Source organism: Platalea leucorodia (assembly GCF_965183815.1).
Source record: "Platalea leucorodia genome assembly, chromosome: 3".
Lineage (NCBI taxonomy): Eukaryota > Metazoa > Chordata > Aves > Pelecaniformes > Threskiornithidae > Platalea > Platalea leucorodia.
The window spans coordinates 42,636,224-42,661,731 of record NC_138825.1 but is presented as its reverse complement, the minus strand read 5'-3'; the positions used below and the strand labels follow the sequence as shown (position 1 = coordinate 42,661,731).

Genomic DNA, 25,508 nt, shown 5'->3' with positions numbered 1-25,508 from the left:
ACAAATCCTTTGAAATCTCTTTCTCCTCCTCTGTCCTTTATAGTGTCAAGCAACCCTTTGCGATTGCTCTTCAACCCCTCTTTTTACTGCGTGGATTTTCTGTAATCGTCTGTTGACCAGTGCTTGCTTGAAGAAAAAAAAAAAAAAAAAAAAAGTTGTTGGTTTGTAGTTCCTTTTATTTTTACCTGTGCATATTTGTGTGCGTATCTGGATATACTTGGTTCAGATTTGATTTAATCATATCTATATATGTGTGTATAAATGCACAATTATATATATGTACATCGAATAATTTTACAGTATTAGGGCTTGAAACTGGTGTGGGCTTGCTGGCTTTATTGGCAGCAGTGGCGACAGGAATGCAAGAAAATAGAACTATGAAATCTTGAAGGTAAGAACTAAATGCCTGAGTCTGATGTGATTAAAAGAAAGTTGTTTCTATTAGAGTAAAAGCCAACAGATATTCTTCATTGCTGTCTTATGAATGTATCAGAAAGGCTGGAGGGTGTGATGGCTATTAAAGATCATTTCATAGTAGTCAAGACCAGGAAATGGCAATGTCAACTTCAAAACAAAAAAAATCACTTTCTAAAATAGTGACATGGGTGAAAATAGTCTTGCAGTCGCTGGATGTTATAAACCCTTCTCCAGATGTTTGCATCAAAGTATACTGGAATTGTAGCATAGCTCAGAATATTTTCATATGAAGAAATTAATGTTTTTCTATATTTTTCATCTTTATTTTGCCACCAGATGTGGAATCCTTCGGTTAGATACTTGTGTAGTCATCCTGATTGTAAGGAGGGGGCATGTTTAGCTAGTAAGCTTGGCTGCGTAAGGAAATGTCATTGTTTTTTATCAGTTCAGATTGTCTAGATAATGGAATTAAATATGCAACAGTTGTGATTTATTTTGCCAGCTATCATGTTCTGCATGACAGTGCTGCAGTACTGCCAAGGAACAGAAGCTCATCTCCTGATTCCTTGGAGCGAGGGGAGCAAATCTATGGCAAACACTGAAAAATCCTAGTGGGATGCTAGAGTGCTATTTATGAACATATACGTCTTTAGATGAAATGTATAGAAATATATTAGTCTTGGGAGGGGGGGATTTGAAACATATATACTAGGATCTAATTTCTCCAAGTTGTCTCAGACTGATTTGTTTTAAGCAGCTCCCTGAAGTATGTGCACTCTTCTGCATACCTGTTTTGTTGAAAGTACACAGACCTGGCACCATTGTGTTTGCCAGCCGTTCTCTTATCTCCTGCAAGCATTCAAACAAAAGTGTTCTATTGCTCCCTGAGTAATCCGTGGGTGATCTTAACATTGAGCAAAAGTCAGAGCAGGAACTTATGTCATATTTCTTAGTGCAGGAGTAGACAGTCTCTGGAAGGAAGGGGAGGGGGGTGGAGCAGGGAGAAGACAGCCACAACTCAAAATAAATAGTTGAGGGGTTGTGAGTGCGTTCATATATGAAAATGTACGCATAAGTGTAAGAGTGCTGAAACGTAGGGATAATACAAACTGAGTTTAATAATATATCCTGGTTTTAATAAAGCTGTTTGTATATAGGTTTTGACATATGTGTTTTCTTAAAGTGGAGCTCTCAAACCAATCTAGACCCAGTTTCTATTTGCATGTTAATTTTAGTCTTCAGTTCTACAAGACAAATTTGGCATGTTTTTAAGCATGCAGATAGTCCTATTGAGCATCAGGGGTTATTAAAAACAACATATACTACAGTACCTTGTTGAGAGGGCATCTTTAAGTCTCTATTGCAAGAAGTATTACACTTGGGGGGGGGGGGGGTGCAGAGGGAAAAGGAGTTTTAAAATATCCCAAATAATTAGTAGCAGATTTTTGCATATGCCCCTCCCCCAAAACAAAACAAAAACCATGTTGCTTCCTGAACTGTTAACTGTTACATTGCCATTATCTTTCAGATTCTCTTGCTTTCTGGTAAAGGAAAAATGGAAAAAAAAAATTTTTGTAATATTATTTCTGAAAATTGAAGAAATTCCTAATTATTTTTTGCTTCAGTCCTAAAAGTTAGCTTTGTGCCTTGCTTAGAGATACAGTGTAGCCTGCTTAGTTTAATCAAGATCAACACTTCTTTGTTTATAGTTTTCTTATACTGTAACTAAAACTATGTCTCAGGCCTGGAAAGGGGAAACGTGATGAGTCCCAGACTCAGAGTGGTATCTCTAAATGCTTTAGAGCAATCGGAAACACATGAGCTTGAATTATATTGTCTGTAATCTTTAGGTGTATACACAGAATTTCTCTGTGACAGTTAAGGACATGGATTTATAGGACATAAGGTAACCTAGTGCTGGGTTTCTATTGCTGATCAGTGTTGTAATTTCCAGATTAATCTTGCCTAGGGGTTTATTCTACTTATTGTACAAGTGCACACATGCAGAGCCCATTACAAAAAAGGGTACAAATTAATGAAGTGCTAAATAGAAAAAAGACTGGTATAGTGTGAAAAAATTATTCATTACCATCACATATGTTCTAATGCAACGTTCTAAATTGCTTTCAAGATTTAAAATCTGGATGAGGAAAGTTAGATTTATCTGGGTTTTAAATGAATGGTCAGTGTGCTTGCAAAAAAATATGTAAAACGAATACTGAAAAGTACTATTTTAAAAATCATTCTTTGTATTAGCTGAGAATAATTCTTCACTAGTTTGCACAAACATTTGCCTTGCCTCATGAAATGTTCCTAATGCAAGTGAGGAGTCAGGGTCGTGTTCCAAAAGTATGCCCCTCTTACTGATATTTTTTTTTTTTTGCACAGGTTCAGTAGATGGTAATCACTCTCTCTGTGCTGTTGAACTGGCTTTTTAATGCTGAAAAAATACAGTATGTGTGTGGCGCCAGAATTGGTTGGGAACAGGAAAGGCATATTTTGTATCTGTACTAGACGTGTCGGCTTAGTGCATAGAAGACTTGACCCTTGTCAGGTGTTTTGAAGTTAACTGGCTGACTTACGGATTAATCAGTTTAAGACTGAAGCCAACCAGTGACAGGAATGAGCTTTGTTGTGTGAGTGTGTGTGTGTGTCTGTGGTGCAGATTTACAAATTTTTATAATGCTTTCAGTCGGACCGTGAAAGTCTGATGTAAAGCTTATCTCTGATCTCTGGCTATGGCCATACTCGTGGGATCGTGTTTGTGTGTTTGGGGGGAGGGAGATGAATTCTTTAACACTTGACACCTGGCTCTACCAGGTTTCTAGCCCATAGTCTTAGGAACGGCACTATTCAAGGCATTAATAAAGTTAAAACCCTTAAGCTGTATGACCAGTAGGTCATAAAAACTATTGCTGGGTATTGTGCTCAGTCTTTCTTTCACAGCTGGATTATCATCCTGACAACTAATTCTTTTTTCTTTTGTCTTTTTTATAGCTGTTGTGAACTTGGACAACTCTGTGGTTGACCTGGAGACCCTTCAAGCCCTGTATGAGAATGTGAGTAATTGGAGGAAGTCCATCTAATGTAGGAATACTGTAGGTCCATGTGAAGGTATTTTTGGTTTGCATCAGTAATATTCAGAAATCTTGTAGAACATGTCCTATTTTGAAGTGACTTTTTTTCCCAAAGTAATGAAAAGAATAAGCATTTAAATTGTATTAATTGCCATTGTGTGTTTTATATACTATATACCTTTTTATATAAGTAACATAATCAACTTCTAAATGACTAAACAGAAATTGGGTTTGCCTCTTTTTTTTTTTTTTTTTTTTTTTTTCCTTGGGTGGGGCAGTCTTTGGTCAGTAGGTATCAGACCTTGCACTCCAGGTCTTTGGTTTCACTTCATAACTTCACTAATATAACAATGTTGTTGAATAAAAAGGATTGTTTTAATAACAGCAATCATTCCATATGTGGAACTGTAGCTTTTAATTATTATTATTTCAGGGATTCCTCCAAAATAATTTTAACTCTTTGAAAGGAAAAGGATTGCTCTAAGTTAATGTAATAAAAAGCAGTATAAACTGTCAGTGGCTTCATAAATGTCTGGTACTAATCATCAGAGTGTATGACCAGCAGGTATGCAAAATCAGGGATTCAGAATATACTCAGGCATGTTCTAAAACTTTACAAAGCCAGTCATGTGCAAAATTCAAAAAAGTGGGTCTAAGAAGCACGTTTCTGTCTTCAACTGAGGCCAGTGAGCATTACCCCCTTCTCCAAGCACACTGCCTGAATACATAGAGGTCTGGCTAGGCATCTCTGGAAAGAGCAAAAAGGCTTTCTATTTACCCTCCAAAGAACCTGAAAATATGAAACATAAAGCTGTAAGCCACAGAATGACGTTGAAGGCCAATGTATGCTATTGTATTGGATTTTTTTATTTCCCTCATGTTACAGTTTTGATAATATGTTAATTACTTTCACACCTTTCAGTTTTTTTGTTTTTAGACTCCAGCTTTTTATGGCCTACTTTGGAATGGTTTGTTGATTTATGAAATTTCTCATAAATAACCCACTTTGGGGCCTGAAGAGAGAGATACTAAGCTCTAGTCTGCTTTATAGAAAAACCAGAAAGATAAACAAAATGAAAAACAAAAATCTGGCAAGAACTAGGAAGAACTTCTACTCTTATTTCATCCCTGAAGAATTAACTTGCTCAACATTGCTCAGGAAGATAATGGTCAAATGGGAAACCTATTCTAACTACCCCCAAATCTTTATACTTTAAGCACTTCTCATCCTTATGCCACAGCATTTCTGGTGTGCTATTTTTATTTTACATTATTTTTAATCTGCTCCCTTACACAGCACAGCTATATCCCATTCTAATTCACTAATTACAGAAAATCTCTAGGAAATACTGTCCTGACTGAGGAAAATATCATCTGTTAATCTCAGGCAAGACTCAAAAAGTTGGAATGACTATAATATATTTCTTTGCTTTGAATAGAATACAGATCAGCCCAACTTTATCGTTATATTTGCGTGGGTACAAGACAGAAAAAAAAAAAAAGAAAAAAAACACACCAAAAACCAAACACCAACCAAAAAAACAAAGAGCAAAAACCCCCCAGTTTATTTGGAGAGAGCTTCATAAGGGGAACTGAATTTTAATCCTGGATCCTCTGTTTGATAAAGCTATATCTTGAAAGAAGCATTTTTTTTAAATTGAATTTTCTGTTTTTACTCTCAGTCTTTGGTCAAAACACATCAGACCTTGCATTTGCTTCCCTTGGTAGCTTCACTAATTATAACAGTATTGTTCAATAAAAAAGTGTAAGCAATGGGTGGTACAAGAGAGCCTGGCATGTTTGACTCCTCCCTTATTTCTCAGCCTCATCCTGTATTGTAAGTGGGGATAACGTTGCCTCATTCAGCTACTTCGTAGCCATTAACTTAATTTTTAGTTCTTAGGGTTTATTTATTGGACTGGTATTTTTTTGCTGGATATTTAAATACCACTGTACTAGTTCTCAGCCTTTCTATTTGATCTTTATGGAACATATGGGAGCATTTGTTTTACAGTCTTCCCTCAGAATGTAATCATTTTTTTCTAATTGCATATGTCTGGCATGGTGCTTTCCCTTCTTAAATGTGAATGAAATTTGGGCAGTCTCCAAACCTAAACACACCCTAATTTCAAAAGCCACAGTCCCGAGGGCTCAATTCCTGTTTACTGAGAAATTAAAGTCTTGTTAAACCACAAAGTTACTGTATACATCTTAGTGACTTTTTATAAACGAAGAAACCCACACCCCACCAAAGACCCAAGCCCTCAATAATTTATTTAATATTATTAAGTGGTATTGCATCAAGTGAGAAGGACTTTGTTACTGCAGCACTGTATGATATAGTCACATAATTCTCACAAATGGTTGTGTAGCCTGCTTTATAAAAAGTTGTTTAAATATGTGTTGATAACCAGCTATGTTTTAAGATCTAGACTACTTTTATAAGAGAGTCTTACTAGATAAAACTACATGTGGAACAGTTACTTTAATGTGCTTTTACAGACTCCCTGATAGCAATGCTTTCAGGTGGCAGCTACAATGAGAGAGGGAGAAGGTAGATAAAATTCAGTGGGAGTTGTCAATTTGCTGTATGGGGTTAGGCCATATTGGTAGTGATGAGAAATGTACTTATTTGCAAATAAGTGATTGTTTACTTTGAAAACAGGTAGCCTCTTAGCAGCTGAGACTGTAGCTAAAATATCACTGTTTGAAACAAGATAAGCCTGCTCCTGCTTATGTCTTCACTATATTTTGAAAATAAGTGTATACAAAATGGATTAAAAATTGTATCAAAGGATTATTTTTGATCTATGGATTTGCCCTTTTCAAATCTCTTTACATCACAAAACGAAACATGTATACTTTCTTAATTTGACTCCTGGTAAATTGTCCACCCTGTCTCTATCTTTAAAAGACTTAAGTCGATGGTTTCAAAAACCTCAGAATGCCATTTGCAAGAGCGAAAGGCACCCGAAAGTCTAAAGTGCATGCCTCCACTCTGCCACTGAGATTCAGACCTTCTCAATTATTTCATGTGATTTTCTTTGAAAACTGGCAATTACAATGTGATGTCTTAACATTTTTCTGCAAAGACTATAGATTGTACCTGACTTCTGATACATGACCCAGCTTCAAAGGAATATGATAGTTGTTATTAACCTGGGTATCTTGGTATATCCTTCTTGTTTCAGTTACTTTTGACAATATTCTTTACACAAGTCACTTGATGCTTTTGAAATATGTAACATTAACTTTGAAAATCAAGTTGATGAAAAAAAAAAAAATCCACCCCAAAATTAAAAAACCTATGCACATTTAAACTGGTCTAAACTCAGAGCTAAGGTTCTGTTGCAAGGAAAAAAAAATAACCAGCAAATGTAAGTTTTATGTTGTGAAACGGAAAAATGGCCCTTAGAAACTTTGGTAAGACCAAATACAGGGTAAGTTTATACTCTGGCAAAAGTGGGAAAAGAGTTAAACTAAAGCAGTGTATTTTTTTGCAATAATTTCTATCAGATTTATGCTGTCTGATTTTTAGAAATAGTTAATATAAAATTCTGCTATATTATACTATTTTGTTCCATTTATGATGCTATATAATAGCTAAAAATCAAGGAAATAAATAGCAATAACATTCAAAGAGGTGCTAACGCAATCAGATCAGTGACTTTTATGAGAAGTATCTATTGAATGTGTTCTCTCGACACAAATGGAGGGGAATATAAAAGCTTTTTTTTATTATCTATCTGCAAATTAGAGAAACATTAACTGTAAAACTAACTGATAAGAATTCTGAGAAGTAATCTTCAAAAATACCTGTGCAGAAGGTATGTCAGCTTTATTCCTTTTCTATCGTAATTTAAAATACACATAAATCAGAATTCTGGTTACCAGAGCCAAAATTAGCGACTTAAAATTCAGGTTTGATTCTGAACTTGCACCATATACTTGGTCCTCTTGACTTTGATGAAGAGTGTAGGCCATATGTCTTGAGTTTTGCTCAGGCCTACCTGTGAGTGGACCTTTGTACCTTTGCCAGTTGTTATTTCTTTGCGTACACAATCTGAGAATAATGGCTTAAATAAGGAATAGTGACTCTACCTAACCTTTGCCCATGGGATTTGGTGGAGAAACATTAACAGCTTGAACGTGCATATATATGATAGATTGCTGTGATAAGCACTCTAATACTTCACTATGTGTAGAAAGCCAGAAGAGAGAGTACTCTCGCTATTTATTCTAAAGAATTTGCAAATAACCATTTAGCTTTATGCTTCTTGCTAAACTATTTTCTCCTCTTTAACTATCATGAAAAATTTTCAAGTGATTTCCTTTCAGTTTAACAGAAGAAAATATACTTTACAGATTGGCCAGATCTAATAGAACTTAATTTAAAATCTATTAGTACGAGAACTTGTTTACTTTTACAAAGAAAGGTTTACAATTTCCAAATGTAGATTGAATATATGAGTTTTTTGAAGTTTAAGTTGAATAAATAAAATAGATCTTCCTACAGGGTCATGTTATTTGCATACCTAGACATCCATGGCTCTGATGACATGACCACTGAAACAATGCTACCTCTCCTGGCATCCTTCTGATTTCTAAAATTATAGATTTCATCCATTGGCAAGAGAGTTTTTACTGATTTGAAAAGAAATGGAAGCTTTCTTTTTCTTTTAACTCTCCATTGGGTAAGAATGTTCTAGATGAAGTGAAGAAATGTCCCATTTACACCTGCTCCCTAACGCAAAACCAAAAGCAGGTCTTTCTCCTCAACAGCATCTGCAATACTTAAGTGGGAACTTCTGAAGTTAGTTGGATCGTTCCTAGTCCTCACCCTGTGTCCGGATGAGTCTTCTAAGATTAAAAATTGATACAATTTTCTGATCTTAATATCTTGAAAATTTCCTTCTCCTCAGGATAGACTTATACAAGCAAAATTTACTACTGTAATTTTATTCGTATGTCCTATGCCTGCCTTGACAGAAACTTTATGTAGAAAAGTACCTTTGGAGGCTGAATCCCCAAGTTTGTTTTCTCACACTGAAGTGATACTGGGGTAGGGAATTCAGTAAACTAGGTGTTATGGATAGGCCAATGCCAGTATACTAAAATTACAAACTGGTAAATTAGTCTCAGCCTAGCCCTTGTTAACAGAGAAAAGGATGATACAGTATACACAGATCAAGGAAGGATCAAGTGAATCAAGGGAAGTGATTATTCTCCTTTTCTCAGCACTGGTGAGACCACATCTAGGGTGCTGTGTCCAGTTCTGGCCTCCCCAATGCAAGAGACATGGACATATCGGAGCAAGTCTAGTGAAGGGCCACAATGATGATCAAAGGCTTGGAGAATGTATCATACAAGGAGAAGCTGAGAGAGCTGGGGTTGTTCAGCCTGGAAAAGAGAGAGCTCAGGGAGATCTTATCAGTATGTACAAATACCTGATTGGAGAAGGGGAGTCAAGAACACAGAGCTAGGATCAGTGATGTCCAATGTAAAGACAAGAGGTAGTGGGCCTCTTGAAACTGATATACTGGAAATACCATTTTAAAATAGAAACACCTTTTTTTACTGCAAGGGTGTCCAAACACTGGAACAGGCTGCCTAGAGAGGTCATGAGGTCTCCATCCTTGGAGATACTCAAAACCTGGCTGGACATGATACTGAGCGACCTGCTCTAGCTGCCCCTGCTTTGTGCCAGAGGGTTCGACTAGATGATCTCCAGAGGTACCTTCAAACCTCAGCTATTCTATTAATCTGTGACACAGGTACTACCACCATTATAATTTCTTAGTGTTGAGAACAAAGTTTATTGCTGGGAGAAAAAAAAAAAAGTTGTTGTTTGCAATATTTCCTATCTGTTGGAGTACTTAATAGGTAAGATCAGACTACTTTAGAGAAGATGACCCTTGAAGAACATCCACAGAAATGCTGGCTAAATATTAGGATGTGTACTATTCAAGACAGATGGCCTTGCAGTCATTTCCAGACTTCTTGAAGTAATTGGAGAAACTCTGAAGTGCTTTTGTTCTGAGTAACTCTTCAATCTCTTCATCTTTCTGTTTCACATCGGTGTTTTCCTCCCTTTTCACATGGAAAGATATTCAACAACCTCAGAAGAACTGTCCAAACCTGACTTTCTGGTTTCAGATTGCCGATGGAGCTGTGGCAGTATGATTTGAGATAGTTCCATACCTCTTCTGCTAATCATGCAAGAGCATGCAAGAAAGAATGCAGATGCAGCCTATCTTTTGCTTTGCCATTATTTAAGTAGTTAGAATATAATTTTCCACTGTTGTCTTCAAGTTCTGTGGTGGAGTAAGTTAAAAAATGTGTGTAATGTTTTCTTAAAGGAATAAAGGCAGATATATTTACTTCTTTTTTTCACCCTTGCACAGATTCATGTTTTGAATCTGTTTTGAAAACCACCGTGGATGTCGAAAGAAGGGTCAGAAGGAGAAATTTCCATTCCACTTTTCCATACCATTCCATTTTCCAGTACTGCAGTTGGAAAAAATAATTTCGCTCTAGCATGGAGCACAGAAAGAAGTGAGGCTCTGTTTCTTTTGATTGGAATATTGAAGAAAAGACTGCACAATGTGCACAGGGTTCTCCAAGAACCTAGGCAGTTTACATGTAATTGTTTTGGCTTATTAAGATAAAAATGAAAATCGTTTTACTCCAAAGAGGTATGCAGCAGTTCTCATGTATTATGCTATGTATGATAGTTCCATTATAAATCAACTATTTTTTGTTGTTCCATAGTGTTTTCCAAATACCAAATAAAATTTAAATTGCAGTAAACAATACAAACCTATTTTCATTTAGTTAAAAAAAAAGATATTATTTAAATATATATTTAAAGAACAGATTGCATTCAAATGCAACCCAACAGATTTGGAAAGAGAAATACAACTCGCAAAGAGATTTCTTTGATCCAAAGACTTTATAAACAGCCAAAGAAAAGGGATTGGAAATGAAGATTATTGTCTTACTGAATGATTGAATGAATAAATCTTTTGCAGATTACTAGTAGTCAATAATATTATTTGGAAGATGTTCTGTTTTCCATCAGATGTATTTATACTTAAAATCACTCTGTGGACTAAGTAGTTTTACCATAAGCAGATGCTAGAAGGAAAAGAAAAATCTATGAACATGATTTGTTACAAGGGCATCTCTCTCTGTGTCGTTTGACCAGGTTTTTGACTAACACTTTTTAATTACTTTGTTTCCTTTATTCCAGAGAGCACAATCAGATGAATTAGAAAAAATAGAAAAGCATAGCAAGGCATCCAAGGAAAAAGAAAATGCCAAGTCTTTGGATAAGCCGGAACAGTAAGAACATACTTATGAAAAAACAGTTTTGCTTGCTTCAGAAAACTTTCCCTGCTATAGTAAACTACCTAGAGATGTTATAAAAGAAAAAAAAATACTGTATCTACTGACAGTCACTCATATAATTTTCTTTAATCACTCCTACAGGTTCCTCTATGAACTCTCACTGATTCCCAACTTTTCAGAACGTGTATTTTGCATCCTGTTCCAATCAACATTTTCAGAAAGCATTTGTTCAATCCGTCGCAAACTTGAATTGTTACAGAAACTGTGTGAGGTAGGTTGTGCTCTATGAAAAGGTACAGCTAAATTTCTGATATTTAATCTTGTTAAGTTGTACTCATATTTCAAAAGTTTTCGCTTTATTTACTTTAAGTACTCATTAAATCTGAAGGATAGCAGAATAGAACGTTTTATGATTGCACTTCAACATCAAAGCAAATTTTAAGATTAGCTTTTGGTACCGAACTATATCATGTTTTTGCTATCAATATGTATCAATCTCTGGAAAATAGTCTATCTTCTCCTTTTGTTAAAGCAAAATCTTCCATCTTCATAGTGACTGTATCACTCCTTTCCAAATGAATGCCATTCAGTTCACCTTACATTTGCTTGGATTTTGGAAGTGTGCAACTTGGTAATATCTCTGATATCTAAAATCAGAGATAGCCATGTTGTCTCTAGCTAGAAGAGGTTACTGGAAATGTATGGTCCCATGCAAAACAAATACATGGCTTTAAAATGCAGATTTCATCAGTATTTTCATAACCGAAAACAATTTGAAGTATTTTATTTAATTGTTTTACCCTTCAATAGATTTTTTTTAATTTGATTGATTAAATGTTTTAATTGTTTCATGTGGGTTTTTTATTAACTTCTTGCAGAATTCTCTCCTAAATTAAACATACCATTCACAATATCAGCATCAGTTAAGGAATTACTGTTGGTTTTTTTGTTTGTGTTTGTTTTTTTTGTTTTTTTTTTTTTTTCTTTTCTGAACAGGTCATCTCTGATAATATTGTATAAATTTCCTATTATTTTTTTCTAAGTATCCATTTTGGAGATAACATTCTTCAGTTACAACAAATTAGATATTGATATTATTCTACTTCTACATGTTGCAGTAGAAGGTTGTTAATTCCCTATATTTGAGCCTTTATATAAGTATTATTTCTAAACGCAGTATCAACAAATCTGCTTGTCAGTAATACTGTTAACTGTAAATATTATTGTGAGTTTGAACAGAGAATTGTTTCTCTTTCTGTTTTGTAGACATTGAAAAATGGGTCAGGAGTGATGCAGGTCCTGGGTTTGGTTCTTGCCTTTGGAAATTACATGAATGGTGGAAACAGGACAAGAGGACAGGCTGATGGGTTTGGACTAGATATCCTGCCAAAACTGAAAGATGTCAAGAGCAGTGTAAGTTGATTCTAGACTTCCTGTAGGCCTGAGAGTGTTAAATTATCAGAAAATTACTTTGTCTCCATTGCTGAGTAAATGGTGTGAAACTTATGAAAGCACGTCAAAGGGAATTCTTTTGTTACTATACTTACCTAATCACACTTCTCTAGTTGGATGTATTTCTGTAGAAATATGAAAATTAACCATCTCTTTTTCATTACTGTACAAACAAAAATGCATTAAATTATGTCTTAGTTCCTAATCTGATGTGTTTGACTTTTGGTTTCCAACTTTTCCTGTATTCAGAAGCAATACTATGGTCCTTATACTTAAAAGCTTTATTACAGAAGTGAAAACAATTGTAAAAGAAAAGTTAATTGTGATTCGATGCCAAGTCAAAATATTTGTGAGGAAAAGAAAAAAAAATGTCGCTCCTGAAAATGATTGAATAGGCACCTGAGCATTTGGGATAACCCAAAATTCATCCTTTATATACATCATGATTACAGAGTGTGCATTTCCCATTGGACCATGGAACCACCTGAGTAAAGAGTAATCACAGCCAGTACTTGTTGATTTAAGATGTGTCTGGTATCATCATCTGAGTAAAGAGAACCATAAGTAGTCTTGTTTCTTGCTCAGCGCTAAACCAGAGCTTGTGTGTTACCAGCACTTTTTTGGTTATTCAGATTGGAGTTGTATTCAAATATCTGCTTTTGTTTACAAGGAAACAATAACCTTTGAGTCTCTATGGCTAGGATGAAAAGACTCATCTGAATGTGGGCAGTGATATGAGAAAGGTTATAGCAGTAATTCTTGAGACTTTAAATTGGCCCCTACATGTATCTAGTGAGTCATTGTCAAGATCTGCTATTCTGAAAGTGGCAGAAAAAGAGGAGTTTGTTTCCCTGCTTGGTCACTCACTAAATATACGTGCTTTAGCTGCTGGATTAGGTAGTGCAAGCAAACTGTTGTTTACCCTGAGTTGAGAGACCATGTCAGCCATTTAGCCTTTAAAGGGGTGGAGGAACTTCATTCTGGCATGCTGGTTTTGTTTGGTAAGCCAAGGGAATGATGATATGAATGAAGCCTTAGTAAAATGTGTTTAGGGCAGCTTACTTTAGCTGAACCTTCTGCTTGACTCTAGATACATCACCAGTTTTAGAACTCAGCTCAGTAGAACGTTTAGGCACACTAAATTTGGGTTGGTGACTCAGGTCTTTAGTACATAATTTGCTGGAAATATTATGACCGGTGACCTTGCAATTGCAAGATACATCTGCAGTTTATTTGCTACTGATCAGTCAGAAAAGTTCTTACAAAATAGTTTTCTGAAATGATCTGACAACGTTCTGTCAAAAATTGTCTTCAAATCAAAGATTTTCTGCTGAAGTTTCATTACAGAGATAACAGAGGGGAATCAATGAGAAAGTTCCCCCAAAGACCCCCAAAAGTGCCAAAATTTCATTTAGAAAAATAACTTACTTTGTTTAATTTAACTTCGTTTTGGTTATAATTATAGATTAATAAAAAGATCTGAATTTTGTGAAACAAGTTGCATACATCAACCCAGAAAGAATTTCTCTTTTCCTTCTTGGGAAATTTCAAAATGTAAGGGTTCAATTTATAATCAGGTAAATTTAAAAAAATCAGGAGTGGCTTACACAAGTGTTATATCTTTCTATTTTTTCTTTAATGATTAAATGGTATTTCAGGGTATTGAGTTTAGGGTTTTTTGGGGTTTTTTGGGTTTTTTTTTTGTTTTTTTTTTTAGTGAAGGCACCAAGTCAGCAAAGTATTTTACTGTACTTGACACTAAATATTTCATTTACTTGAATTATCATTTCTGAATTTGTTTTTTTCAGTGAGTTTCAGTAACACAGCAAATTTTATTCTCTTCTATACAGGACAACAGCAGAAGTCTTCTATCTTACATTGTCTCATACTATTTGCGTAATTTTGATGAGGTGAGTGAGAATTAACTTTGCTTTTTTAAATTCAAGTTAAAAAAAATCAACTTACTAAATTTGCTCTGCTGCTGGCTGAGATGAGGAAATGTACACAAATATTCTTTGTGCTTTCAGTTGCATGTTTTAGTATATAAAAAAAGTAATGAGCACTATGTAACCGTTCATTTGTGTTTTTGTCAGGATGCTGGAAAAGAACAATGCATCTTTCCTCTTCCAGACCCACAAGATCTCTTCCAGGCTTCGCAAATGAAGTTTGAAGACTTTCAAAAAGATCTCCGCAAAATGAAGAAAGATCTGCGAGGTACTGAACCTAGATTAAGTGCTAACTTTATCTTACCAACATATCCCTGCTGTTGTTGTTCGTATAATTTTGAGAAATTATATGATAGCATAAAAATAGTTGTGTATTTTTAACTCCTCAATTACTATTTTGTTTCTTTAATTTGCTTTTTCGTGACCATTTAAGCAATAATTCGTAATTTTCTGTAGATAACCTGGACGAGGTTATTAAAATAAATAACATCAAACCAGTTAGGTTAAATCTTTCCTTTCAAAACCAGAACAAAAAAAAAAAATTTTTTCCCCAAATGATTTCAACAAGTCTTTCACCATAAAAAGAATTGCAAAGTGTTGGACCATGTCCATGACAAAAAAAAAAAAAGGTTGCTAATCAGATCCAAATAGTATCTAGCAGATAAAATATATATGGCATGTTGTTAAAGACAGTTGAAATAACTTGACTTTACTAAAAAATAATATGCAAAGGAAGTATTTTTTCTTCTGCTTGTGGAATGATTTCTTTAAATGAACTCAACAAGCTTAAAATATGGTGTGTTTGCTAGCCTTTAATAAAGAACATGTATCACATATAATACATTTTCTAGTAACATTGAGATCTAAGCACTAAGTTTAAGTTAAGCAAGAGTGGTTTGCACAAATGATGGCTAATATCCATTATCTTCAATATTTTTGCTAAAAGTCTCTGCTAGGCCAGCCAGTTATGTACCATTATGCTAAATCTCAAAGAGAAGGATTCAAATCAAGGAGTGAAATGATCTTTATGTTTCCATTGCCTTGCTGATTTTGAATGCCATGCATCTAGAGACTAAGGAATGGTTTGGTAAACCATTAGTCTCTGAACAACCTAGAATGGAAGGTTCTCTATTAAAAGAAAAACATAACATGGTTACCAAATGATATCTGACCTTCCCTTCTTGCCCCTATCAAGCTTTCTGTTCGGATGTTTTAAAATTTATTTTAAACATTTAAAGGTAATATTTATAGTTGTATCAAGGTCACTTAGTGTGATACTGAGGAGCGAACTGCAGCACCATCCATTTGCTGCCCTGAACAATCTAGGGGGCAAAAATCTCACAGTTCAGCCATTAAAACTTATTTCTATACTTGTTGCAACTTTCACATAATCTGAGGGCTGATGCCCAGGCTTGCACATAAAGAAGAAAGATGCTTAGGTCTGATTGATTGAAAAACGGTACTTGAATTCAGGCACATGTTTACAAACATTCATGGGGGCAGACATTATACCTCGCAAGTTCACCAAAAATGTTTTTATGTAGACATGTTAGTTAACATTTTGTGTTAAATGTTTTTAGATCAAGGTTGAAATTTGCACACAGGCATAAATCTCTCATGGAATAAATCCACACTGTGCAGTGATCAAAGCAGGGGTTCTGCAAAAATTGAAATTACATGCTTTGCTCTGCCATTGGACTGCAGTTGAATTCTTTCTGTGCTTCCAATCCAGCCCTTAGGCTGGAGACTCTGTTGTCAGTCTGTTCTGTAGTTAATGAAACTGAAGAATAACTGCAGACACCATCGCTCTGTCCTTTTTCCCTTCAGTACAAACTTTTTTGGGGACAGCATCAGCCCCCTTCTGCATTCTCTCCTGGATATGAAGCAACTATTTCAATACCACTCTGCAATCTCATTCATGACTTCTTATCAGCCTAGAGTGATGCAGAATACTTTGTGTTGGCTCTCTTTTCCAAAGAAAAGTGTCACCCTAAATTAAAAATAATTTGTGTTAAAAAATTTTATGACTGCAAGAGCATTCACTAAAAATTCTGGGTAGACGAATAGCTTAATTGTTGTAATACTTTCAGTGATACAGAATAGCCAAGTTTAATGACAGTCTTTTTTAAATAGAGTACAAGTTTTAGCTGAATGGATAAAATGACTTCAAAGCAGTTTTCCTCTGCATTTAGTTGAAGTATACTACCAGATTTGCTAATGCGCATCTGGAACCTTACTAGAGCTAGCAAGTGCTTCATTAAATGACTGAGCAGGAAGAGGGATGTAAGATGCTGAGCAAATTCTGACAAAATCCTAAATATGGTTGTCTCCTTTTGAAGTCAGTGAGAGTAAATGAGTATTGAGTATTTCTGAGAAATACTGACTTTTAAAGCCATAGAAATAGATACCCATGAATGCATTCCAGTTTTATACTGAGATGCGGACTGTAACCTTGGACCTATTATCATGAGTAATTAGATGGAAGATTTCATGAGAGGATTTTACCATTTATAGGGAGGGTGTTTGCTTTGTTCTTTGTCACTGAAAAACTAAAAATTGCACATAACATTGATGCAGGCAGTATCACCAGTTTAAGGGTATTCTGTCCATGTTGTTTCAAATACCCTGGAAACCATGCACAGTGAGATCACGCCCCCTGTGGGGGAAGGGGGTATTGGTTCACCCAGCCACAAAAGCTTCTGAAGATACTATGTTTCTGTCTTAAAAAAAACTTTCCATGAGCATTATTCAAACGTAAACTTCATCCCAGAAGGATCCTTTCATAAAATTATGGGGCCACTTAAGAAAAACAACAAAAAACCCCCACAAAGTAGTGGAAGGTTATTATAAAAATAAAAAAACTAAAATGTTTTGTAACCATAACAATAGGAGTTCATTCTAGCAATGCTGTATTTTTCCATCTAAATATGTCAGTAGCATACACAGAGATGTGCAGATATAAATAATCTTTATGGTTCTGTAAAATAGTTTCGTTGTCATGCTCTTTTCACAGTTCTGAGCTTGGGCTTATGTTTGTATTAAAGGAGTTGCTATATTGATTGCTTAAAAAGGAAAAGCACTCATGATGTTCAAACTTGTATGCTTTCTTCCCTTTTGACTCTGGAGGCTCTTGTCCATTATTAAGTTTTTATGAACTGTATGCCTTGCAGTTTGTAAATGTTAGAAAAGAAAGTCTCTTCTAAGATTTCAGATTAAAAGTGTGAGTCCAAAAGACTTTCGGAAAGCATGCTGTGTGCCTGTTCCAAGATTAATAAGACAGAAATTTACAATTTTTTTTTTAATTGAAAAGATTTAAGATTATAAGATTATTATTATTATAATTACTAAGATTATAGTGGAAGCTACACTAACCATGTAATATCGAACTTGCAAATTGTTCAGTTTTGTTTTTAAAAAATACTATAGACCCCAGGGATAAAGTTTATATACTAGATTTATTTTTTTTTATTTTTTTAAAGATAGGAGACCAAAGAACAGGTAGATCCTTTTACTAACAAACCAAGTGAGTTTGGCTCCATCTGTTGCTCCCAGATTTCACAGCTCTCCAGGATTCTCACTTTAGCCTTTTTGACTTCAGTGACATATAGTTTGGTAAGCAACTTGATCTGCTTTTGATCTCTCCTGGCTGTCAGCAACGTTCCTTGATGCAGTCATGCCAAGCAATGACTTCTGTTCCTATGTCATTCCACAGAAGAAACTTTAGCACTTGCCACATGACTTAAATCAACTCACCATGTAAAGAAAATTGGGCATCCAGGGTCACAAGAGCAGTGCGTGACTCTCGCTGGTTAGGACCTGTGTTGTATATCTATTATTATCAGTATATTTTTTTCTAGACACTTCAGAATGCTAGAGGTGGGGCAGGAAGATGTGGAAAACATGTATTGAATCAATTAATGTTTTAATCCTCTCTGCTCTGACACTCTCTGGAGGTACAATTGTGGTTTAGGAAAATACTGGATTTGTGGCCCGTGAAATTCTTCAAGACATATATTTAGTTTAGGAAAGAGCTCGGACACTAAAATGGCAGAGAGAGTTACAGTATTTATGAAGCACTTATGGCAAGTTAAAACTGTTTAGAAGCTGTTCTTTGGCTGCACATTAACATTTTAGCTTTATAATAAAAAGTTTATTCTTGCAAATCAAAAATTAATTCATCAGTTGTCACTTATTGCAAAACTTTCAGTGAAGCTCAGCTAAAAGGGAATTAGAAACAATGTCAGGCAGAAAATAAATCTGACTAGTAGAATTTTGAAGAGATGAATAATACCATATAATGCAGACTGCTAAAAATCGAGTTGAAGTCAGTATTTGTTTATATGTCATAATGTTGTCATATTTAATATCTTTGATTGAAAACTGATTACAAGTAATAATTATGATAATTAAATATTATTTTGGTAGTGATGCTTTCTTTTCCTGCTGTGACTGTTTACAACTCATTGAAAAGTCTCCATCGATAAGAAGCTAGGCTGTGTGGCCCAGTACATCTCTCTGATTTGGAATAAATGTGACTGAGAATGTTTATAAAGTGTTAAGCATTTGCAGAACACTTTGTATTTTAAAAAGTATGTTCCAAGAAAAACCCCACAGTAACTTGGAAAAATACATGTTCCTTATTTTTTCTGTGCTTCTTACAGTTGCCTAAAATTACCTGTTCAGGTTGGATCTGCTAGTTGTAGAGCTGGTATGTGCTCTCGGGTTTAATACCTGCTGTGTAAATCAGAGCATTGGAAGTACCGTATTGTGCAATAGAAAGACTTTTAAAAGTTGTATTTGGGGTGATGTCAATGTGGGACTGAGAGTAGTAGGCATGTTATGCTTTGACCCCTTACCATTTTTTTCTCACATAGTTATCTCATAACTGTTTAGCTTTTGACAAATCATTCCTCTTGCCTCAGTAATGGTTACCACTAACACCTAGAAAGAGGCCCCAACCCGAAGAGCAGAGTCAAGCTGTAGTTTGAGATGGAATTTTCCACTTCATGGCCAACTCTGTGTCTGGGATGCATGGATTACTTTGCAAAATAAGACTGCATCCACTGTTAGTTATTTCACAGGTAATATTAACGTTTGCAGGCTAAAATAAAAAAAAAAAAAAATGCACCATTCTATTTGCACGTCATCCCTTCTCTCACACACACACGTATCCTATCTTTTCATATGCACAAGAAGATCCATTTCCATCACAGTTCTGATTATGGGGTTAAGACTTTGGCAACATTTCCATGCCACTTCTTGATCAGAAACAGGAGCAGTATTAATTTCAACTTCAATTAACAAAGTTAAGCAGCCCAAGCCATTTAGGGTCCCACTACAGATGACAGAAAAGGAAGGGATTGCTTTCCTAAAATTGATTTTCCTCTACTAAAATTGACTGCTAAGGAAAGGTCTTGAATCTAGTCTGGCGATCCATTTTTTAAATAGCTAAAGTTTGATGAAATGAAGTCCATCCTAAGACATTTCCCAAAAACCTAATATTTTTTTTAATGTGCTTCTACACTGGTATTCCAAGTTGTTTCAAGAGAAGAAGGCAGGGAGCTGGAGGAGAGAGAACTGAAACAGAGAAAAAGTGTATTCTTGGAGAGTTTGAATTCATTACCTCATCAAAAACTTTCTGTTTTAAGATACTTTGAAGTGTCTGTGTTTCTGTTATTCTCTGTCAATAGTTCTGATATAAATGGGAATGAAGATTTTTCACAAGAAATAGATCTTTTATTTTTCTTATACGTTCCATAGATCCATATTCTGATGCCTTCAGTCCTTTATAATAAAATGCCAAATCTCTCAAGGTAACTATTAACAAAATAATATAGCAACATTAGTGGTTTTGGTCAATCCTAGTTATCTATATGGTCTACCTTTACAGAAGCAGCTATTGTTTTAACCAAATTAAATTTTTACTTTTGCCTACTCATTAACAGCTGTGCATCCACAAATTCTAGCTGTTTGTTCAGCTGTCACTGAAAGGGTTAATTGCTGCAGCTATGCAGCATGCAGACTCTTAAACCTAAACCAGATGTAAACTAAAGTCAGGCTTTCAGTCAATCTGTGAGTCATATTTTACTGTCCTTAAAACTCCAAACAAGGAGCTGTCTATGGAAGCCCTTGAAGATTCAGCAGTTCTTAGTGTAAGTCTTTACAATTCCAAAAAAAAATAAATAAAAGAAAATTAAGAGCTCTTTCTTTATTTGTGGCTGAGTTCATCAGAGTTTGTCTTTTGATGAGGCCAGTATTGTTTCCTTTAGCTAAAGTCTAAGCTTTCTTTTCAAGTCACAGGTTGTAGTTGTAAGGAATCCAGAAAACACTGAGGAAGTTGTGAAAACAGTGGTTATGCTGTTATATACTTTTCAGGCAAGTAGGACACAGGCACATCTCCTGTGGGAGTCTGAGTACTCAAAACCTCTGAAAATTAAGGACATAATTTCAAAACTTCCTTAAAGACTTAAATAGTCTATCAAATCTCAGTGCAACTTGTGCTCTCAAGTACCTTAAACAGTCTTTAAAATCCACCTGTATTCCATAGGACTTATATAGATATGTATGTTGTTTCAGAAGTGGTTAACCAAAACAGCCTAATGGACCTGTTAATTATTCATCCAAGATAATTCACAGTTCTGCTTGCTTTTTTATTGTGTTTTTTGGTGGGTTGGTTTGTTGTTGTTGTTATTGGTTTTGCTTGGGTTTTTTTTTTTTGCCTTTTGTTTTTATGTTTTGAGGGTGTTGAAAGAAAAATCATGCTGCCTATTATTATCCTGACCAAAGACAATACAGTAAGTCCAAGGAGCAGCTGATCATCTGCTCGCACATTTTGTTCAAAAAGACATATTTTAGGATTAGAAGAGATTTGTGCTTCCAAGGACTAAAATTTAGTATCCAACAGAACTAGATGGAAAACATGCATTAAAAAGATATTCTAAATCTTGAAAACATTTTTTTCTCCTTTTTAAAAAAGTAAACCAACTGTTTTTGATGATGAGATTGGGTGCATTTTAGATCACTTACCAGAATCGCATACTGAAAATGTTAGTACAATGCACAGAATGTTTTGTGACTCTTCTTTTCCTTTTCTGTATAGATGTTTGTTAATCAATATTGACTATTGTGAAACATTATATAGTTTTAGTGTATTGACTTAAAATAAAAAAAAATGCGATGAGCAGGCTAACACAGTAGCTTGAAAAGTGGCAATTAATTATACTTTAACATAGAGATAGAGAATGATATGAGATTCTTGAGATACTGGATGCAGCTGGAGTTGCAATTTTTTTAAACCTCTAAACTGGTTTTGAACACAGATTTTCACATCAATTTCCAGATCAGGAGCATTTGAGAGATCTGTGTATGTATGGGCAAAAAGCTACCAGTTTGAATTGCCCAAAATTTTAAAAGGTACTCCCACGAGAATCCATTTGTATTGCTTCTCTGGAAAACCACCTACAGTCCTCTGCAGTGTATGATGTTAGAGAGGAGATGAAATTAGATGGACTATTGGTCTTTTCCATTGTTGAGCTATTGCTTATATGTTAAAATTGATTTAGAAGGTTGGAGAACTGGTGTGTCTGCCCACGCCAACTTCTGCTTAGGATCTGAGATTTTTGGAAGGTATAAGATCAGTGCATGGGAACTGGGTATTTGGGACTACAGGAACTGAAACCTTCACCTTGCTGCAAAGCAATATGAAGAAATTCTTATCTTTCTTTATTTCTGTCTGGGCAATTCCATGTTGTGAGATAAGCTTCTGCCTAGTTCTTGGCTTTTGCGACTGCCTACATGACTCTCATTTGTGGTGCCTTGAATACCTTTCAATTGTTTCATCATAAGAAAATTTTAAATCTGCTTAAAGTAAGCTGAGATTAGGAATGCGCTAGCTTTGTCTAAGTTTTTCAGTTGTGTACACATCTCCCAAGATGAGAGAATAACTGAACCTGTGAGAATAGGGATGGTAACAGAGTGAGTTTTGAGTCTGTTATCAAAAAAGAGACAAGCTTTTGTTTCAGACAAAACTTTTACAAACTTGTCACAGCAGAAACCCTTTGCCAACCTATTCTTTTGATATCTGGGATGTTTAGCTGGGCTGTTTCATGGAGAGAAATATGTTTGAGTATGAAGCTGAGGGGAAAAAAAAAATCAAATATAGAAGACTGTTAGTCTTGTCACATACTTCCACCCCCCCCCCCCCCCGCATGTTTCACCTCCATGTTGCTTAGAAGTTATTAAATACTCTTCTGACACAAACATTTTTTCAGTATCTTATTCCTTCACTTGGGCAGAAATACTGGTAACTGTCTAGTGGTTTATGTTCCTTTCATATGATCAGCACTTTAATTTCTTCAGTTACAGTGAGTAATAACAATATCTCATCCAAATAACAGGGTTTTATATTCTGGTGACACATTGCAGAACATGATAAATGAGTGCTATATCCAACAGGTTGTGCAGGGAGACCACGATTCTGGTCTTGGTGCTCTGGAGAACTGGGAAACTTAGGAAGAGCTTACAGGCCTGTTAATTCTTTAATGAAGAAAACATCCAATGAACTAGCTTGTTTTAAGCATCCTAAAACTGATATTAGTATGGTAATAATGACAGAATTTGTCCTATTTTTAAAGATTGGATGCTACATACGATATCTTTCTATAAAGCAAGAAAAAGGGTTTTTTTTCCTGTTTTCTTTTGGATTTTAAATGTCTTAGACATCATTTGCAATTCAGGAATAGGGTAAAGAATGGACCTGAACTGTTAATCTTCTGAACATCACTGATTTTAGTCTTTTAACAGGAGGAGGTGGGAAACAAACAAACAAAAAAACCTGCACCAAAAACTGGAGAAACAAAGCTGTCATTAACTGCACTCCCTTCACCGTCCCATACATGCACAAAAAAATCAACCATGGAAGAGCTTCCAGTATCTGAATGGTTAAAGAACAGACATTTCATTCTGACAATATTACATGTTTTTCTTTTCCATAGCAAGTTGAATATAAAGGATAGTATATCCCTGCATTTCCTTATAGACTTTGCAAAGGAACCACTTGAGGCTATTGGCATGGGTATAGGCTAAGATTTTTGGTGGGTATATATCTTCATAAGATCTATACTTCTGTCAAATCAGCTGAGAGATCGGGAGTTCATTGTGAGCTGCAGACATTAATTCAAGAGAGTATAATGTTGTACTTTAGTGAAGAATATGTAATCCATATTCTGGAAAAAGGTATGGAATTTTGGTGATGTTAAATGTTATGGTAGGTTCTGTAGCACCTTTCAGCTCTGCCACTTATTTCTGAGTAGGAGAAAACAACAATAGAAATTCTATATGTCACCATCAGAATGTCTTCCTTTGCAGAATAGAATACAACTTCTCTATTTCTTTGTCTATCATATGCTGTAAGAAAATTCATGGGCATTTGGAGCCACTCCCCTATTTCAGATGTGTTGACTAACATTTGTTTAAAAATTACAGGCTTGTCCATGTGACTATGTTTGTGGGGTTTGTGGGATTTTTTTTTTTTTTTAAGTATTGCTTCATTAGCAGGGTTACCTGTTTAATTAAATATATTTGTTATTTTTTTCCCTAAAAATTTTCTGGTATTTATTTCTATTTTGCTCTAAACTTAAAAAAAAAAAAAAAAAAAAAAAAAAGAAAATATTTGAAATTGTTATTGTCACCCTGGCTTTACTCCACTTGTGTGGAGTTACCAATTATTTGAGCCAGTTTGCCATTCTGTATATGTGCATTTTAAAAATTGATATCTCTAATTGTCTTTGGTATATTCACAACTATGAGAAAAAAATGATTAACCAGTGTCTATGAGATCTAAAGCTACATTCTCCAAAGATTTGCCCCAGGTATGGCAGACCACATGAGTAGTACAGTAAAGGTGAAGCAATTTATACAACTAACAGAATACGAAGAGTGATGTGACTACCATCATATATATTTACCTTCTTGGTGCTCTAGCTTGAATTACTATGTACAGATCTGTAGTGGATTCATTGACTAGCATTTGCCAAAATTAATGAATCTTTGGATCTTTGTCTTTAGTTATGTTATCTTCAATTGCTCTACCGTACGCTTTTGGATATGTCATTAGTTTCTTGCTGTAAACTAGAGACTGGTATTATTTACCAGATTATAAATTCATGCTTGCTGAAGTAAGAACAAGATGACAACTGTGTTTTGTTTTTTTTTTTTCCTTCCCCCTGAGACCCTTTCAAATATTATAGAACTACAATTTTAGAGCATATAATGGTGATACATGTAGGGCTACTACCTGTTTTTTCCAGTCTTCAAAAGCAGACTACAATTCTCATCTGTAGATATTTGGATTGATGCAATTCTAGACATCATTTGTATTTAAAGGATATAATTATGATAGTACATTCTGATGCTTCAAAATCTTCTTATAAATGTCTAACCAGTCTTCTGTATTTAAAGACATAGTAATAATCCTGTTTTGCTGAAAGAAACCCTAGAGAGTAAACAAGTAAATACATTTTTTTGAATGTGTGCACTTTTACTGGAAATTTTGAGGCGGAATCAAGCAGGATTGATTTCTATTGAATGATGGGAACTTATCACAGCCTAAAGAGATTTCCCCTATAATAAATCAGACCTTAACATTCTCCTGAAGTAGCAGTGGTGTCAAGTCTTCTGTTATCCCAAACTAAATTAGCTTGGATAGTTGGTGGAAGCATGATGGTACCACCTCACCAATGAATAATCTGGGTCAGCTCTGCTTCAGGCTCCAGCTTCTCTGTCCTGGCCTCTAGTGCAATAAGAACCAAGCTGTCCTCCTCCAAGACCTCTCAGAGAGTTCAAGCCATGATAACTATACTCTTATAATCTTTCACTTTAATAATTTTGCACTATTACTTTTAAACAATGCAAGGCACTTCACTATGTCTGTGGTTTTGTCAGGTATCAAGCCCTCATTTGGCTTTACTCACTAAATTAAGGTCCTTCCTACTATTTGGTGCAGGTTTTGCAGCTGAACTTTGTGTTGATCCAGTCACTGTCACCTGGGGCCAGGTATATCAACACGACCTGGGATCCGAGTTTGTAATTCTGTTCCCATACATTTCAGCTCCTTAAATTTGTCTTTCTCCTTCAAAACAATTGAATACTTTTGTTAATTTTTGCTACTGCTCATTTAAACTAACTCACTGGCCACAAGTTATCTGCGTATTTTGGTCAAAAACATTTGACTGGGAACGTAACTGTTCCTGAATATATTATCATAGTG

The 25,508-nt window shown here is 35.2% G+C and overlaps 1 protein-coding gene across 1 annotated transcript in view; it reads left to right on the top strand.

Moving 5' to 3' along the window:
- FMN2 (formin 2) overlaps positions 1 to 25,508 on the top strand; it is a gene marked incomplete at both ends in the record, with an annotated part of 159,210 nt that overhangs the window by 86,399 nt on the left and 47,303 nt on the right. The window contains 6 exons of the mRNA XM_082306194.1: positions 3,415 to 3,476; positions 10,747 to 10,838; positions 10,986 to 11,115; positions 12,111 to 12,257; positions 14,147 to 14,206; positions 14,390 to 14,510. Of these exons, the coding sequence (XP_082162320.1) occupies positions 3,415 to 3,476; positions 10,747 to 10,838; positions 10,986 to 11,115; positions 12,111 to 12,257; positions 14,147 to 14,206; positions 14,390 to 14,510 (612 nt within the window). The remainder of the gene's footprint in view (positions 1 to 3,414; positions 3,477 to 10,746; positions 10,839 to 10,985; positions 11,116 to 12,110; positions 12,258 to 14,146; positions 14,207 to 14,389; positions 14,511 to 25,508) is intronic.